At 40.6% G+C, this 19274-nt stretch overlaps 2 protein-coding genes across 5 annotated transcripts in view; one reads left to right on the top strand and one right to left on the bottom strand.

Annotated features, from left to right (window-relative positions):
* Positions 1 to 5613: 5613 nt before the first annotated feature.
* On the bottom strand, positions 5614 to 10439 carry ankrd33ab (ankyrin repeat domain 33Ab). Of its 2 annotated transcripts, none has more exons than XM_061728606.1 (5): positions 10309 to 10439; positions 9213 to 9516; positions 9005 to 9134; positions 8767 to 8907; positions 5614 to 6904 (listed from the first exon to the last, which is right to left on the bottom strand). In XM_061728606.1, the coding sequence occupies exons 2-5, from the start codon at positions 9474 to 9476 to the stop codon at positions 6069 to 6071; spliced, it is 1371 nt and encodes a 456-aa protein (XP_061584590.1). In that variant the 5' UTR covers positions 9477 to 9516; positions 10309 to 10439; the 3' UTR covers positions 5614 to 6068. The 2 variants fall into 2 exon arrangements, with proteins under 2 accessions (XP_061584590.1, XP_061584589.1); XM_061728605.1 differs by lacking the exon at positions 10309 to 10439 and adding an exon at positions 9654 to 9711.
* A 7393-nt stretch (positions 10440 to 17832) lies between these two features.
* The window catches only part of arhgef25b (Rho guanine nucleotide exchange factor (GEF) 25b), a 28675-nt gene continuing 27233 nt past the window's right edge, over positions 17833 to 19274 (top strand). For 2 of the 3 annotated variants that reach the window (XM_061727593.1, XM_061727591.1), the window contains exon 1: positions 17833 to 18192. In XM_061727593.1, the coding sequence (XP_061583577.1) occupies positions 18099 to 18192 (94 nt within the window). In that variant the 5' untranslated portion in view covers positions 17833 to 18098. The remainder of the gene's footprint in view (positions 18193 to 19274) is intronic. The other variant, XM_061727592.1, reaches the window with a different exon arrangement.

The following is a 19274-nucleotide window of genomic DNA, read 5'->3' as shown; positions in this document are numbered from 1 at the left end:
GTCGATCATTGACCTCCGGCCTAGGGTGTCCTGGTGCCACGTGCACTGATGGACAACCTTATGCTTGAACATGGTGTTCGTTATGGACAAACCGTGACTAGCGCAGAAGTCCAACAACAAAACACTGCCCGGGTTCAGATCGGGGAGGCCGTTCCTCCCAGGTATCACTGTCATTGCCCACGTGAGCGTTGAAGTCCCCCAGTAGAACAATGGAATCCCCAGTTGGAGCACTATCCAGTACTCCTCCCAGGGACTCCAAGAAGGCCGGGTACTCCGCACTGCTGTTCGGCCCGTAGGCACAAACAACAGTGAGAGACCTTTTCCCGACCCGAAGGCGCAGGGAAGCGAGCCTCTCGTTCACCGGGGTGAACTCCATCACATGGCGACTGAGCTGAGGGGCTATAAACAAGCCCACACCAGCCCGCCGCCTCTCACTCTGGGCAACTCCAGAGTAGTGGAGGGTCCAGCCCCTTTCAAGGAGCTGGTTCCAGAGCCCAAGCTATGTTTGGAAGTGAGCCCGACTACCTCTAGCCGGTATCTCTCAACCTCACGCACAAGCTCTGGCTCCTTCCCCCCCAGCAAAGTGACATTCCATGTCCCCACTGTGAGGTTTTAGTCCAGGGATTGGGTCGTCGAGGCACCCCGCCACGACTGCTACCCAGTCCACAATGCACCAGCTTGTCATGGACCTTCCTGCGGGTGGTGGGCCTACAGGAAGGTATATTTCAATTCAACTAACATAATTCAAAAATGCCATTCCACTGAAGCGATAGTGTGGGTAGGGTCCTTACTGGCAAACTAAGGTCATTTGTACGTGTCCAAAAGTGACTATACAGGCATCTGCATCCATTCACTGCCACCTTGTCATAGGTCTGTACAAGTTGACAAACGATGCCACGCAAAATTTTGTGAGTAGAAACAAACGGAGCAGCATTTATGGCCTTTATGCATTTATGTCATAAATATGTAATATGTATCGATCCTGACCCCTCCTCCTTTGTGTCTATTGACGGTAAAAGTGTGACATCTGTATTTGACAAAGCGACCGGATGAAGATGCCAGTCCTTTTTGTACACCTTTTTGCACACATGCAAAGTTAAAGTTACCACAGTTTGTTTAATTCAAATATTTTTGGTCCCCAATGGAAATTTATGCTCCTTACTAAAAAGTATGTAATAATATTCAGTAACTCTGGGATGTATATTTAAAGTAGATTTTGCATTAAAAGGCAGCCTCATATCTTCTAGCAAATGATCATACGTGTATAGCTATTTTTTCCTTTTGAAGTTTCTTAATTTTTCCCTCACAGACGTGGTCAAGCTTAATAACGTCACACAGGGCGTCACGCAGCCATTTTTAGGTTACTCAGATGAAGTGAGACTGAATTCAAGTTCAGACATGGTTCAAACTTTTTGTACTTTCAGTAAGTGTTGAATCTACACCTTTTTTGTTTGTTTTCTTCAAGCAATTGTCTTACAACAGAAACTTTCGTCACTGCCTGCCATAATGAGGAACTCTGGAGAAGGTTTTCTCTAAGAACTGCTTAATCCGTTTCTCTCGCTGTTCTGACATGTCTCTCAGTCCCTTTGCAGTTGAACATCCCCATGTAACAATGCTGTCAAAGACCAGGAAATGTATTCTTTGTTTTATCTCTGAAATTAGTTGAAATGGTGTTGGGAAAGCTTTAAATAGTGTGTTGTTTGCCTTTTGTTGAAGGATGGAAGGACATTTTGCAGTGCTGTGGTTAGCCTCCTATAAGGTGCATTTGACAAAGGAAGGCTGGATCCGACCCTCAGTGACCCATGACTTGTCGTCACTTACCTGTCTGATGAGGACTCGTCATTCCTGACCGCTGGATCTTGAGAATGGGCCCACGCGTTTTCTTTTTTAAAAACATATAGCCTACCACTGAGCTTGTCAGGATGTGGTTGTTTAGGGCCCAGAAGCAGGAGAGCGGGAGGCAGGAGTTCCAAAAAAACAGGATTTATTTGAGCAAAAAAACAAAACCAAACCAAAAGCGCTGCTGAGCAGGATCAAAAACTTGGACCAGGAACACGAACAGGAAAACTGACGACGAGAACATGGAGGGAGCAAACAGTATGGACCGACAGGGAGCAGGGAAAGACAAGACCAGATATACACAGGGGATAATGAGACACAGGTGCAAACAATCAGGGCAGATGGAAAACAGGCGGGGCAGAACAGAAAACACAAACTGGGGGAAATGTCAAACCCTGACAGAGCTCTTGGAAGCTTTAAAGGAGCATGAGGCTCCTTTTAAGAAATTAGACTCATTAGCGCCACCCTTCGCCACGACGGCCATTGGGGGTACTGCAGTCAACAGCGAAGCCGGCACGGGAGAACGGGGAGAACGCGCATGCAGCGTCATTTGACGTCACATCCGCAGGACAGCGCGGGAAATTCGGCCCCACAATTGCAGCACATTTTGCAGCACACAGCCTGTTCAAGGCAAAGGAGAGATACACTAGAGGGCTCATTCTTTTTGGTTTGGAACGCTTCATCTGACATTTTTAGGCTACTAGAAAACTTAAAACGTATACGAATTTTTTTCATAAATCCTGCCTCATGCTCCTTTAAGACATTTCTTATCTATAGCTTGCTTTAAATAATTTTCCCAAAAGCTTTGCATTTGAGCTGTTTTGTGAATGTAAATGTATTCATTTGTGTAGGTTTAGGGTTTAACAAATAATCTCTTGCAGTTTCATATTTGTAAATTCAAGCAGTGAGCCCATGCTCTAGCAAAGTTAATAAATAGGGTATCTCATAAGGACACAACATAGGTATTATCAGGAAATTTGTAGTAAAACTAGACACTTGAACGAATCCTTAGTTTTGATATTTCCTTTACGTTCAGAGAATACGTTGATTCTTTCACCCATTTGGCAAAAACATCTAACAATGCAATCCATTGATTAATATTGCATAGTAATACACACAAGTTACAACTTACGCAATCTTGTTTTGGAAATGAAAGTGTAGGTACACATCCAGGGCCGCCCCGGACCAAGTTGGGGCCCTAAGCGAAATTTTAAGTTTGAATAACAAAATAATAGAACTTCCCAAGTTCATTAATTGAATCTCAAATACAAGTATAGTGTCAACACCCACGGGGCCCTCCCCACCCCCGCCCCACATCCCCGCACCTCTCCCCATCCCAAATATATCCTTAGGTACAAAATGACCATATAAAAATATGCCATTTAACTTTATAACCTTTATTAATAGTAACAATTGTACTGTAAGTATAGATACTGTAGTTGGCTGTATGAGTCAAATAAAATAAAAAATTCAGCCTGAAATAAATAATTAAATAAAAAGCTTCAACCTGAAATCAATAATTAAATATTAAATAAAAAACTTCAAATTGAAATAAACAAATAAACAAATCTGAGTCACAAATAGCCATCAATTACTCATCAAAAGAAAGTAACTTCCACCTCAATCCCCCACAAAAAACTGAAAGCAGGTCTAGCAGGTTTGAAAGCAGAACTAAACATGCACATGTGCCTTTTACAGATGCACACATCTGCATTTTCTGGATGCAAAGTCGTCAATGAGGTCCTCGAATGGGTATTCCAGAAAGCGGGTTTTGTGAAAACTCTGAGTTTGTTAACCCTGAGATGAGGGAAACCCGGAGTTTTCAGTTCCAGAAAGCGATGTAACTCAAACTCTGAGTCAGTTACTACGACAACTGACCCTGTGAGCCTAACCTGCTCGCTAGCAGGTTTACTTCAATAAACCCTGAGTTTCTCTGTCTCCTCCCTCAGTGGCGTCAATTCAGCCAATGGGCCTTTACGCAATACACATCCGTTTTCTGCACCACGGACAGCAAGCGACAGAGTTAGAGAGCAGAAAAAGCGTATCTGACAAACGCAATTTAACTCATTCGGTTCACTTTATTCACTATGTCAGTGCAACAATATCACAGGGACATCCGAGTTTAACTTCAAACAGTTAAAGTCCAAATGCAAAAAGGAGAGGGAGGGAGCAGAAGACAGAAAGAGAGAGAGAGTAAAAACAAAGTCAAATATTTCCTTTAACAGATTTATAAGAGGGTAGGGTGATTTAATATATTACCTTAAAATGAACTTGCATAATTAATCCATCAGTGGCTATCAGCCTCGTTAATATCTTCTGCTGCTGGGGCAACATTGGACCATCACTTTCTTTTTTTTTTTTAAATTGCGTGGTTGTCTGCTTCCTTTTCATTTTTGTAAGTTAGTAACACTGCAGAGCGCGCTAAAAACGAGATTGATGGCGACCACTGTCGTCAGGGACGCTGGGACATTTCAAGATATGAGGGGGGTACAAGTGTTGGGAAAGATAATACCTAGTGAAATCCATCATGTTGTTCTGATATGCATTTGTAGTTATTTTATATGTACAGTATTAAGTAATAGAATAAATCAATACAAATAGACACAGAGTAATTCCATAAATGTATAAAAAAAAAAACATTTACATTTTTCCCTGAAGCCGAGGTGTGGCGGCTGCCCCTGATCTAAATGACAATAAAATTTCATTCAATACCATTCCACCACTGTTTTCATCTGTAATATTATAAGACAGTGTGCTTAAATGTTAAATGAATACTGCATTCAAACACACATTGACTGCAGCAACGTTCTCCCACGCCAATTGTCTCTCTTTTGCTGCTGCAGCTGTGTTTTTTTTTCTTCCGAAATATGGTCTCATACTCGCCATACACACGTATTAACACTTCTAACTCCAGTGGCGTGAAGTAAATAAATAAATAAAGTTTAAAAAAGAAAAGAAAAAGTATGTGGATCTTTTGTTGTCGCCGGTTGCCATGGTGAATCGTTGTATCAGGGCTCCATTGATGATGGCTTTTTATTTTCTTCATGCACGCGCTTAACTCAAGGTTAACAAACTCAGAGTTGATTGAACTAACTCATATCCGCTGTTCTGGAACCGAAAACTCTGAGTTTCCTATCTCAGGGTAAGTCAACTCAGAGTTCAGGTTTAGACTCAGAGTTTGGTGAACCTGCTTTCTGGAATACCCCTCTGTGCCATTTCTGAGTTGATGCTTATGATAAACAAGCCACTTAAGCGTTCTTGTGCCATTGATGAGCGGAGGAATGTCTTGATGAGCTTGAGTTTTGAAAAGCTTCGCTCAGCAGAGGCAACTGTAACAGGAAGAGTTATTGCTATGCGGAGGGCAATCCAGAGATTTTTGAGATTGGAGATTTGCTATCTATTATTATTATTATAATTATTGTTGTTGTTGTTGTTGTTGTTGTTGTTGTTGTTGTATTATTGTTATGTACAGACTACAGTCCTAAGAAAACATAATTCAGGATCAAACAGACTGATATGTCAAACTTTACATTCAAGTTTAGTTCCCTCTGTCAACAAATGCATCAGCTACACACTCATTTCGATCAGTATTTTTCTGTAATGCCTCCTCAAAAGCTGACTTCTTAACAACATAAACTGATATAAAACTTTATCCAATATATTATATATTGTCTAAAGTTTATAGCTAATATACGACCACTAACTGGTCATTTTACCGCTCCTTGCTCGCTCCTGAAGGCTGATTTATGGTTCCGCGTTACACCAACGCAGCGTAGGCCCTGCGTCGATTTAACGCGGAACCATAAATCAGGCTTGACTCGTGATGTCTTTTGGACGACATGTCGACATCTCCTCTCCTTCTGCAGCTCTGCAAGGGCCTGCCTGCAGGCACAGCCCTCTGATGGGCCAGATGTCGAGTGCTGTCAATCATTGCATGATCAGATTACAGGTCTCTTCTCTCACTATACATGTATTTGAGATTCAATTATTAAACTTGGGAAGTTATTATTTTGCTATTCAAACTTGAATATGTTTCTGTGTGTGACTCTGTCTAATATTTTTACAGATTTTTTATCAGACCACCAAAGCTTCAAACTCCTGAGGATTTTAAAGTCTGCTATCAGGATTTCAGGTCATAGTTTCAATATATGATGAATATTTTCAGGATACACGATTATTCATTGCTCTAAAAGGAAGAATCAAATCTCAAAGCTGCCAACTTTTGAGTGTTATTTTTTGTCCTTCTTGTTCACTTTTTCTTTCTTTTTCTCTTTTGCTTCGTTCTCTTTCTCAGATTTTTTCTTCCTCTTCTTCTCATCCTTGATCTCCTTGTATTTCCACTTGGGTGGTTCCAGGAAGCTTTTGTCCTTCTTCTTCTTCTTCTTCTTTTCTTTCTTTGGTGTTGCTTCTGAAGGCCTGTCGACATTGATCTTGGGAATACATCCAGAGGGAAACACGCTGTTCCTTCTCGCCATACCGCGGGAAACCAGTGTTGATGCGACTTTGGTGGAAGCTATCGAGAGGATGCTGCCTCGTCGCTCAGTGTCTGGACAGCACGTTGCAGCAATTGTCTCTGCAGAGTGGATCGCGGGAACAATGTGGGACACCGAGCCATTGCTGTGGCACACTGAGCTTTCTTCGAGCTCCTTCAGCGGGTGTTTCTCCACCAGCTCTGGTACAGCCAGCCGCCTCTTCCCCATCTCTGGGGGGCTCGTGGGGCAGAGTGGGTGACATCCAGTTAAAATGAGTGGACTGTGGAGACTGGTGGTCATACGTACCATGTGGTCCATGACCCCGTTGTCCTGGGGATCACGTGGAAATCTGAATCCAAAGGTGTTTTTGATGCGCAGAGTGATTTTTTCTGTTGGACTTCTCTGAGCAGTGGCTTTGGAGACTCTCTCCTTGAGCTCAGGCCATTCGGGGACGTAGCTCTCACAGAACTGCTCGGCCTTCGGTCGTATTGCAAGACGACGGAGACGACACAACGTGTCATAGCGGCCTGTCTTCTGAGCCCAGTCTCGAGCACATTTTCCCCGTGTAGAGTCAACTGCATGTATGTCAGCCCCTAAAAAGATATATGACAGAGAAGAAAAACACAGAAGAGTATGCAATTTTTGATTCGAATAAGCTTCATGGTGAACAGTTTGACAAGCGGGAAAACTTTTAAAAAGAAACCTGAATCCCAGAAAAAATATATAATGAATAATCTATTCTAGCTAGCAGGTATATGACCCTGAAAGACACACAGGACCAGCCAGGGATGGACTGGGATCAAAAGCAGTTTTGGCATTTGTCCTGCAGGCTGACGCTATTATCACGCCACGCACTAATCCCACCAACACGTTGAAATACAAATCTTGAAATAAAACTTACAGATGACCTTTGCAGCTTAAACAACATTCACTATGATCACTGCAGTCGCTGTTGTGGTGTACTGTCAACAATTTAATATAATCTGAGTGTGAAACGCTGCATTAGAGGCACATTCAACACAAATAAACAGGCTGACACTACATCAACAGCTCCTCCAACACATGAGCCACAGCAATAAAGAAATGTGCCTTACCTTAATGTTATCAACAAGCTAATAATAAGCATGATTTTCTCTGAAAACCTTTGTCGGTCACATCATCTGATGTTAAATTATTCTATAAAATTCTGCTCCTGGGTCTAAATAAACATCAAAATGGAGAACTGTTTTTACATGCTACTCAGTCTTACCAACCCATTTACATCGTGATCTATCGTTGTGGTTAATTAAGTGTGTTAAATATGGAAATAAATAATCAACCTGATCTCACAAAAATCTGTGAAATGCCCACGACCTCTCACCACTATTTTCCGTGACACCAACACGGAAATGTTATAATTCCGTGTGAGCACCACGGATATTGTACTATGCGAAGTCAATGGGCTCCGTTGTCGTGATATATACACGGATTATTACATTATTATTATGTATATATTATTCTTTATTATAGTGGCTAAGTTATGAGTTTTTGACGCGCAAGTTACTGTTTGTTACTGTCAGTTTGTAAAAGCATGTTTTTAACAGTATTTTGACGGCAATACAATATCCGTGGTGCTCACACGGAATTATATCATTTCCGTGTTGGTGCCACGGAAAATAGTGGTAAGAGGTCGTGGGCATTTCACAGATTTTTGTTAGATAAGGTTGAAATAATTGTGCCAAGCATACATGGACATGCAGCATTACTTTCTCCACCTGCTTCAACACACTCTGGCTCCTGCAGTGATGGACCTGCCAAAGCTTTTTACTGACCCTCTAAGTCTATTTAAAGGTGAGTTGTGATGACATAACCAGACTGGGTTTCACAATAAACTGTTTATTGTTATTATGATGATGTCTATGTAGATTGACTGACAATACCACTGACAATACCGCCTGCACAATACATGTATACATACTTGAGGAGAGGCAGAGGGGCATGCAATGTTTAATCAGGAGTTCAAATAAGCTCAAAGTGCTTTATTAATATCATGCTGACGTTCCACTTCTTCTGAATATAACTAATTAGTACGCAGCTAGTTTGCATGCATAACTATCAAGGGCATGACAGTTGTCACATGAAGTATCAAAGCGAAAGTTTTATGGCTCACATGGAGCTTAGGAAACATACAGACTAAAAATAAGAAAGTGGCTGATCTAAGACCAGTCAGGATGACTAAGCTAGAGATCATTGGATAGCGATAAAGTCCTCAGAAGGATCCCTTAAACTGGTCTCACGTCATCAGCTCATTAACTCGCGATCAGAGTTTACTGGCTTAAAGAGCAGACAGATGATCCTGAAAGACACGCGGGTTCAGCTATGAGCCAAGCTGAAACACAGGACTGCAAGAGCCAGGGGCTTAAAAACAAAAGGAAAATAGATACATCGTGCCAGAACTGTAACGTGGGTCACATACCAGCCATAACGAGAGCTGCCACAACCTCATTGCGGCCTGTCATGGCAGCTTTGATGAGGGCCGTGAACCCCCGACAGTCCTTTACTTCAGTGTCTACACCAGGGTAGTAGTTTAGAAGATACATAACTGTGCTGATATGACCTGCAGAAAAGAAAAAAAAAGGTTCAAAGATCAAAAAGAACTACTCTTTCTATTGTCCATGCAGTATACCGTTACTACATCTAATTAGATCACTCACCAGCTTGAGATGCTATCATCAGTGCAGTATTGCCCTCGTTGTCCTGGTGATTTATGTCTATGAAGGGACAGTTGTGAAGCCCATACACAATCTCCAAGAAGCCTTTGCAGCAGGCCACCATCAAGCCATTCTGTTTGCAACAGTGGGTGAAAAGGATCAATAACATGCTGATGTCAAGGTAGCGCATCATTGTTACTTAGACCCTCACCCAGCCGTTGAGGTCCAGCTTCATAACTTCCTCTTTTGTCACCCCTCCCTCCAGAACTCTTCGCAGAGAGACGGGTTCATTTCGGGCGCATGCCTCATACAGTGTTGATGCCGCCAGCCCATTTGACGCCTCCTGCTTGTAGTCTGGAAGCACGGAGTCGTCTGAGAGGATGCTGTCAGAGTCAGCGTCCCTTTCTGATGAAGATGTGTCGTCGTTGTCATCTGGGCCCGAGCCCAGCTGAGGGTCCTCTGTGGCGCTGGCCATCTCCCAGCAGCCCGAATGGATGTCAGTCTAATAATTAAATCTACAAAAATTACAAATAGAAACTTGTCGGACAAAACTGGAGAATAGTGTCTAAGGCAACAAAGACATAGTCAGGCGCATGGTCTTTTCCTCTTTTGAAATAGATAAAGTCGTTATAGTTATTGGATCACAACTTACTGTATAGCAGAGTTCAGATGTTTCACACTAGAAACTCAAAGGAATGCTTGTTTATTAACAAACATCAACAGGAGTCGGGGATCAGGAGTGTGATATGTCTGTGTCATAGTTGTGGCGTCATGAGCTCCGTGTTTACTCTTGAGTAACTGGATCAGCATTAAGTGCGCTGTTGAGCATACAGCGCGGCTAAATGAAGAACAGCCAGCCTCAGAATAACCTTGGTCACATGTATCACTGCTTAATTCACTCTTTGACTCTTTCTGAGCTTTCTGAAGCCAGCATATGTTTGATTAAGCTAATAGCGACAGCTTTGTTGTTTTCAACCTCAAGCAATGTGGTTTGTGTAGTGTGTACTCCATTCATCACAAACAAAACTTTCAGGTGTTGGACAGATGTTTCTGATGCTGATGATCCGGATGCAAAAGGACTTGACTTAGTATTGTTTAAGGATTAATAAACATTTAGGTTATCTGCTATGAAAACCCTCTACCTTTTTGTGTCACAGACTAATGTGACTTCATAAACACAGTTATAAACAGAGCTGGCAGTTTTGAGGTACAAATGCAGCATACCATCTTCTATAATTATATAAAGTTGTTTCTACCAGCAAACTAACACACAAAGCTATGTATGAACATAAACCATGAACACTTACCATGGTTGTTCAGCGGTAAGTGTAGTTATATCACTTTGTCACACCTCTGACACTCCCTTTTAATGACTTCGGATTTCCTTCAAAACTCCCAATATTACTTGAGTGCAGCCACCCGCAGAGTCGTCCTGGGCCTGCAAACCAGCGTACTTTACCCAGATCCACCCCACAGGGAAAACCGAAAGGGAGGAGTCTTCCAGGATACGCCTGCTTCCTTCATCCCACTTAAAACAGCTTTATAGTGAGGATTACTTCCCGCTCAGACCATTTTATTCCTATTTTACCCACCGTTTCTGAATTAAAAGGGAGTTTCTTCAAATCCCATGTCATTACCAAATCCTTTTTTTTTCTTCCTTTTTTTTTATTTTGGGAATAAAAATTTTAACCATCGTGGTTACATTTGATATTGCAAACCAATAATTATAGTAATGTACACAAATAAATGAAAACGCAAAAGATTGAAATACAAATATTAAGTAATAAATGTAGAGCTTGCATCACATTCTCTATCATTAGATAGCCATTTCTTTATGCCAGCATTTTTGTATTACATAATTAAGAGAAAACATGTTGTGTATTCCCCAAATTAAAAGTAATTAATCCAAATGTAATGAAAAAAATATACCTGTAATTTGCTTAAGTAAGAGGAACCTAATTGACTGATTAGCCTAATGAAAAGAGGGTCAAATCTCATCAGATATAACAAACTTGCCCCGAACAGATGAGGCAGATTCCAAAAGCCAGGAGATAAACTCTGCAACTTAATTCCTCTCCGCTGAGTTGGAGTGCTAGTATTTCTCAGATTCACCACTGGATGGGGACCTTTGACAGCATTCAAATGCTCCATTCTCAGATGTTTATAAGGTCACAATAGTTTGAAGTGATGACCAATTATGCTTAATAGCTATGTGTATTAGATGTCAAAAACCTGCAAAGTGAACAAAGGTGAGTTTTATCTATTTTTGTCCTGATTTGAAATGTCTCAATGTTGCCTATGGAGTGACTTAAGACAATTTCAAAGCGAGTTTGTTCAAATTCCTGGCCATTTTTACCATCGTTGGGAATGATTACAGCCTGAACAAATGGTCTGCAGGCATGGCTAGACTTGTCTGGACAGATTGACCCCCTTTCAAGGACCTGAGGAGACATCCGGCTGCAGTTGACGAGTTCTTCTCGTCTAACCAGAGCATTAAAAAGTCACTGCAAAACCTATGTCGTCTTCTTTTACATTTTTGCTGGGCTGTGACAGGATGATCCAAATGTTTCTGTGAAGCCTTTTTTTAAGCTTTTTTTTTCCTAACCTCTGATTAAGTTAGAAAAAAACATGTGGACTTGAATGGGAAGAGGAAAAAAAATGTCAATTTGAAAGAAAGAAAGAAAAAGAACAAGATGTGGCAGCACAGAACACCCTAAAGGAACCTGGAAATAACTCCATACAAAATGAAGACTTTAACGAAAGTGCAAGGGAGGTCTAAACAACTTCTGGGAGATGACGTTGATAAAGTGAGTACCTTTATCAATCATACAAATATATCCTACTGGAAAGACTTAATTTAATGTAATATTGGATTTAGAGAAAATCTATTAAGCTGGTTTTAATAATCATTCAACATAATTTATCCAATAGAAAGATGCATATTTGATTGCATAAAAAAAGACGACCACAAAGTGAGAAAACATCAGTTTCCATTTTCTTTCTAGTTTAAAATTAAACATGAAAAGAGAGATCAGTTTAAAACTTGAAAATGTTTATACATGAAGTACCAACCATTTAACTTTCAGGTTGAGGCTCATGGGCAACTAAGATTCATTGCAGTTCCTCGACTGGCCGCTAGAGGGTGGCTGCAAAAACGATTGTATGACTCCCATGTTAAAATGTCCAACTTTAAAATAGTAATAAATATATTCACAGCCTGGTTTAAAAAGCCGTATTGGTCTGAATAGTTTGATTTCACATCCATGGAAGCTCTGAGGCGGGTTGAATTTTTCTGTGCCATGTCAGGAGAGTTTATATAAAGCAATACATTTATTTATCATATGATTGATTGATTGATTAGGGTTGCCACCCGTCCCGTAAAATACGGAATTGTCCTTTATTTGAGAAAAAAATGTTGCGTCCCGTATTGAACTAATACGGGACACGATTTGTACCGTATTTGCATTAACTTTTACACCATATTCTAGTTGAATTATTGAAATAAATGAACCTTTACACCATATTCTAGTTGAATTATTGAAATAAATGAACCTTTACACCATATTCTAGTTGAATTATTGAAATAAATGAACCTGTACACCATATTCTAGTTGAATTATTGAAATAAATTAACTTTTACACCATATTCTAGTTGAATTATTGAAATAAATTAACTTTTACACCATATTCTAGTTGAATTATTGAAATAAATTAACTTTTACACCATATTCTAGTTGAATTATTGAAATAAGTTAACTTTTACACCATATTCTAGTTGAATTGTTGAAATAAATTAACTTTTACACCATATTCTAGTTGAATTATTGAAATAAGTTAACTTTTACACCATATTCTAGTTGAATTATTGAAATAAATTAACTTTTACACCATATTCTTCACCTGTAGGCTATATTATACATCTGGGCTGATGTGGACATGCGTAGCATAGGAGGATATTTCAGTTGCTAGTATGGTTGTCTGTCTGTACAGCCATGCAAGTTCAATGTTATTAAAGCACTTTAAACTTTAAATCAAAGCATTTTGTTTTTTCATATAAAATAAACACATTTTTATTCAGTTTAGAAGTTTTGGGGCTTTTTTTTGGGTCCTGCGCTGCTGAAATCCGGGCGTCCCTTATTTCTATTTCTGAAAGGTGGCGACCCTATGATTGATTGAGGGCAGCTCGATGGCTTGGTGGTTAGCACTGTTGCCTCACAGCAAGAAAGTTCCCAGTTTGACTCCCTGGCCCGGCGGGGGTCTTTCTGTGTGTAGTTTGCATGTTCTCCCCGTGCTTGCGTGGGTTCCCTCCGGCTACTCCGGCTTCCTCCCACTGTCCAAAAACATGCATAGTAGGTTAACTGATTAATCTAAATTGCCCAAAGGTGTGAGTGTGAGTGTGTCTGGTTGTCTGTCTGTATGTATGGGCCTGTGATCGACTGGCGACCAGTCCAGGGTGTAACTCCTGCCTCTCACCTGTAATGAGCTGAGATAGGCTCCAGCAGACCCCCGGGACCCTGCAAAGGATCAAGCGGGTGTAGAAAATGAATGGATGGATGATTGATTGACAGTTGGCCTCAAACATTCGATATGTTTCTCTCTGGTAGTTCAACCTCCTCTGTTGTTCTTTCACAGCTTCCTCCTCTGCTTGTGTATCTTCTTCATCAGGTTGCCAAGGCTGTGAGTCTTAGGCATATTCTGGTGCCTCAGGTACTAAGAGTTTGCAAAGCGTTTTACGCATTTGTCTCTTCATTGCATCCTTCAACTGTTGGGACAACTAGCTTGCCTCTCTCCATGCAGCCTTGATCTTGGTTTTCCAGCTGTCTCTGAACTCTCACAAAAACTGAAAGCTCTGTTTCACATTTTGCTGCTACTATTGTGGATAGATTAGAAATTATTATATGGGCACAATAAATCTCCTTGTTCTTTAACATAACGTCTTTTAGGATTACATTTCTCCCTCTCTCTCTTTGATGCAGTGCAGTTTTATAATCAGTTTACCACCTTAATAGACATTCCACAGATAAGACAAGACACAACTTAAACTGAAACATACATAGGAAAGGAGAGGAAACAGTGAAACAGTGAAACAGTGACAGTGACATATAATTCACTAAATAACCTCCTCTGTTCTGTTAAGGATTACCTATACACTTAAACTTATTGCACAAACGAATACAAATTTTGATTATCTGCTCCTATCTCACATGTCTGTTTTGTGCATAAGGTTTCAGAGACCAGCAAGAAGAAATCAGATACGAACACTCAGGACATCAGGGCACCATTCAAGTGTCTATGGAAATCCAATATTGGTGCAGGATACAAAGGTAATGCAGTGACTGTGATTGCAAAGTTGTAGATTTAGAGTAACTTACCACTGTGTGCACCTTTTATGTCACCAGTGGCAAAATGTTATAAACTTTTACCAAAAGAAAGTGAGTAAAGAGTAAAAGTGAAAAAAATAGAGTGAGTACCAAAAGCAACACCAGAAGCAAAAGCACATCATGTATTATCTTGTACTGATAATCAGTTACTCGCTAATTAGGTATGTGGAAGCTCACATACACATGCATGCCCATACAATAATCCTACACTCTGGAGAGATCAGCGATGCTCAACTGAGAGAGATCATCATATCAAGAGACATATCAAAAGCTTAACGTCATGGTTACGAAAGCATTTTGATGATTTTACAGATGTAATCTTTTGCATAAGGATATACCAGGCTTGTTTTGGACAGCCTGCATGGAAAATATTTGTATATCCTTTCTGTCTGCTTGTATACAGAACTATAGCTCTCTCTATGTACGTGTGTGTGTATTTAACTCTAACCCCAAAACACAATCAAATTCAAACAAATGGATTGCGATGTGATTTTCCTGCACATCAACAGTTGGTTATGTATGAATGAGCCTTAGTTTGTACCTTCTGTGAATGGCATGCACTCGTGTTTGAGTTTTCCGCTTGTTGTACTGTTAGGAAATCTTTAATCTAAAAGTGTAAGTTTGTGGTTCTGTAAGACAGAGCGTTTGCTGCAGCAGACCACAATATAGAAAATGGCACTAAGTGAGTCAAAGTGTCCACAGACTTGTATGCTGCTCAGCACATGCCTTCACAGGAGCAAGAGCCAATTCTGACTCTTTGTGTAGAGAAGTCTGTGTGGTTCAGTCTTCTTTCCTGTCCAAGTGAACTTGGAGGAAGTTCTGTATTGTTTCCAAATCTCTAACATAAAAAAGAAGATGGATCTTAAAGGGACAGATCAAAGGGTAAACACCTTTTCAACAACACATTACATGATGGTGGCATATTCAAATGGAAAACATATTTGCAGCTTTTTTTTCCCATAGTGCCTAATTCGGTGGTTCAAATTGAAAGAGTTTAATTAAAAAATACAAAACAAAAATAAAACAACAACAAGCATATTTGTAGGTACGGAAAGGATGGTGATGGAGTGGCAGAAACAGACACTGTTAAATAGTGCTACATCTGATTTATGACGGCTGAAGGTCAGAGCTGAGAGTGACACCAGAGTCCCCTGGGTTCCACTTAACAAATTGTAAATTCAGTGGGGATTTCTGACTGGCCAGGTAAGATAATGTCCATGATCAAAAAACAAAACAAACAATTTGAACTCATTTTAACTGAATAATAATTATTGTGCTGCCAAAATAGATGACTGAAAATAAAATTTACTTTCTATTACTCGCGTACCAATGCACATCTTGCTGGAAAAAAATGAAACATCTAAGCTTCAGCAAGAAGTAGAGTCTGCTTTGGTCCTTCCTGTTGACAAGCTCAGTCAGTAGTTTGACAAGATGTTAAAAAAAATCTAATTATAGTGACAGTGCAGTTAAAAACAGTCTTAAAATAGATGTAAACACACAATCTCTTTAAATCATACTACTGTAAATGGGATTTCTCAAAGCTGGTCTTGGAGACAGTGCAAGTGGGAGTCAAATTACTTTTGAGTGCACACCTGTGACTGGACTCAAGCTTGCTTAGGGTCCCAGTGCATGTGCTACAGTTCCCACCCTGGACTTTGATGAGGAACTGACAGAGGAAGCTGGCACACAGGAAAAGAAAACAGCAACAGCAGAGATATGCGTTAATAAACTGCAACATCTGCAAAGTGCAATCACAGAATCATAACAGGACTTGAAGAAGACAGTGGTTGGAATCTTGTTGCTTTCGTAGCTAACCTATAAAACTTGAAATGGCTTTATCACTTAATTTGGTGTAAAGATTCTCATTTAAAGGTATAGTCAGTAATGTTAGAGAGCTAGCAAGATTTGAAAGTGGCGCCTCCTCTAAGCCCCGCCCCCTCCTCCCCCTCCCGTCAGCGCTCCGTCCAAAGCCATGCCCCACAAACTTTGGGGAACGCGCGTTTGCAGGAGTCGAGTTTTCCAGGACATTTTTGACAGCACATTTTCAACAAAACTATATAAAAATACAAAAAAATATCACATAATATCTGTACCGTTTCTGATTGGGCATCATTTTTAGACACAACAATGAATGCATACCGCAAAAGTTGTGTCTCGGCGGAGGCACCCAACGTCCCAGCAAAATGAGCACAACAGAGAAGTTCAGAACAGCACACAGAGCACACACTGAAGGCTGATTTATGGTTCGGCGTTACACCAACGCAGAATGGTGCGCGTCGCCGCGTACCCTACGCCGTAGGCTACGCCGTACCCTACGGCGTAGTCGTGGCAACAGAGCCTGCACGGCACCGCAGCGCACCGCCACCCGCACCCGCATCCCCATGGACCCCCATACTGGGGAGGTGGTATTTTTGGCTGCGTTTTCTCGTTTTCTCTGCCATTCTTCAGCAAACGTGACTCGAGTATGTGAAGTTTTCCGGCAAGATTTTCGATGTGACGAGTGCGCGCATGGGACAGAGGGGGGCGTGGGCGGGACTTAAAATGAAGGCATCTGATTGGTTCTTTCCCCCCTGCCAATCCTCTGGTCCTCTGACCAATCCGTTTCATTCGGTGCGCAAAAAACAGATTGGTCAGAGTTTTTACAGGATTAAAGCTGTCAGAGAGGTCGGATTTTTTTCTTTCATTTTTTCTGAACACATTATTCACTGGCTACTCTCAGGATGGAAGGACCATTTCACCCAGTATAACAATAAATGTTTTTGAATACGATTACAGACTTCTGTCTGCTTCTCCCGGGTCATTAATTATTACGGAAAAGGCGTAGGCAAAAGCAATTTTGGGGACAGAGTAGTACTCCTGGATTTACAAAATAACGTTAGATGTCAACATAAAGATGGTTCTCTGACAAACCCTTCCCCAATGCATACAACAAATAAAGTTATCTAAGGATTTCTGCATGTATTAATTTAGTATGTAAAGCAATCCAAACATAATTTGCTGGAGGAAAAAAAAAAAAAAAAAAAAAATCACTGAAACCCACAAATGTCAACCTCAAGATGGTACGAAACGAAAAGTGGTAGCCAAAGCCGTCCAGATGCATTCTTGGAAATCATTACTGTCTTTCCAAAGTTTGATTTCAGTCTTTACCAGAAGAAACTCCGGACCAGTTCATCTGCAGATATTGCCAGGCAATTTTTGCCAATTTATTAGAAAAATCTGACCATCATTACTCAGGTATTGGCAGCTCTAAAGGTACTGCAACCAAAGAGTTAACATTTACAGGAGAAGCTTAATTATGGTGGTGTGATGACAGCAATGAGAGGAGCAAGTGGGAAACAGATGCTGGCAGAGCAGCCTGTAAGCTACCATCCAGCCCCTCCCCTTCCCCATCTCTCCGTCACTCCCTCACTCACTCCTGGTCCCCTTCATAATCTTTGTCCACTACCCCACCACACTGGGAGGCTCTTGAGTTGAAGCCAGGACCTGCTTTTCCTGCTGTTTTTTTTTATCAGATCATGGAATAGGAATGGCATTCCTCCCATGGCTGTTTCTGCTCAATTTTGGAATATAACTATGAAGCTCACTGCATGCTTTTCCACACATCTTCCCCGAGGATTACCAGAGGAATAGTGTGTGTTTGTGTGTGCTTGTGCGTGCATGTCCAGCACTATGCCTGCTCCTGACTGCGTTGGATCTAGCAGCCAAAGCACATCACCATGAGGGGGGGTCACCACCAGCGAGGCTGTGGGTGTCAGCAGCTGTTCATAAAACTACTCCGCAAATGTGGGTGCTGCTCTGTCAGAGGTAGAGGTATGTAGTTTGTCTGCCCAGTAATGCCACTTATCTCTATTGAGAAGCAGAGAGTACATGCTGTTCAAAAGGACTTTCACGTGTTCATAATTTATTATAGGTTTTATGGCTTGCTAAAGATGTTACAGACAGTATTTTATAATGTTTATTCTCTCATGTTTCTATGTCTTCTGGGGATTCATGATAATTTTATTTTAGAGGCAAATGCCTTTAATTATCTTTTGGTTCAGTTTTTCTATTAATGCACAGTTTTGGTGCTGTTCTGCTGATTCAGTGTGTAACAGCACATAAAAGTATCAGGACATATAAATATTTTATTAAATGTTTGAAGGCTTCCAAAAGCTCTTTTCCTTTATGTACAGATTAGAAAGGAAATACAATTAAGCTGGAAATAATAAACAAATCATATGTGTTCCTTTCTGCAGCAAGATTTGTAAAAGCAGTGGAAGCCCATTGCCGGAAATCTCTGAACACATTTCCACAATATCTATAGTTTGGTCCGGAAATATTTCTATGCTTACACTTTATTTATATAATGAATATGAGTTTAAAAACTGTTCACATAAAAAGTGGAGAAAGAGTTTAGGAATTACAACTTTCTATATTCAGACCCTCTTTCCAAGGATGTGACGTCAGTGGTTATATTAGATTAACCATTAATAAAATGATCATTTTTATATTTTGTCAAGAATACTGTGATAGGTAGACCTGATGAAAGTGTTGGACTCATGGATGATATCTCCAGAGAAAAGATTTACTCCTTTGACGCTTTGCCTAACCTCTACTGCAGCTGTCTTTGGCTTTTTTTTGTTTTTTTTGTGCTTTCATTTTTATCTTAAACAACTTAAACGACTCTTGATCTAGTTAACATGCTTGCTTCAAAAGAGCATTTTAGGTCATTTTCCATGTTCTCAGAGACCCCATCCAATCATCTTTCCTGTATTTGGTTAAATCTGAGCAGACATTTTATCCCTATATATTTCAGAATTAATCCGGCTTCTGTCTATTTATCACAAGATCTCGTGTGTTACAGATGATATTGTGTGCTTCATGATGAGCCACTCTGAGCCTCCCACACTCTT

The sequence above is a fragment of the Cololabis saira genome, chromosome 8, assembly GCF_033807715.1.
Source record: "Cololabis saira isolate AMF1-May2022 chromosome 8, fColSai1.1, whole genome shotgun sequence".
Classification (NCBI taxonomy): Eukaryota; Metazoa; Chordata; class Actinopteri; order Beloniformes; family Belonidae; genus Cololabis; species Cololabis saira.
The sequence above is the reverse complement of the archived record's forward strand: the minus strand, read 5'-3'. Positions and strand labels throughout refer to the sequence as shown.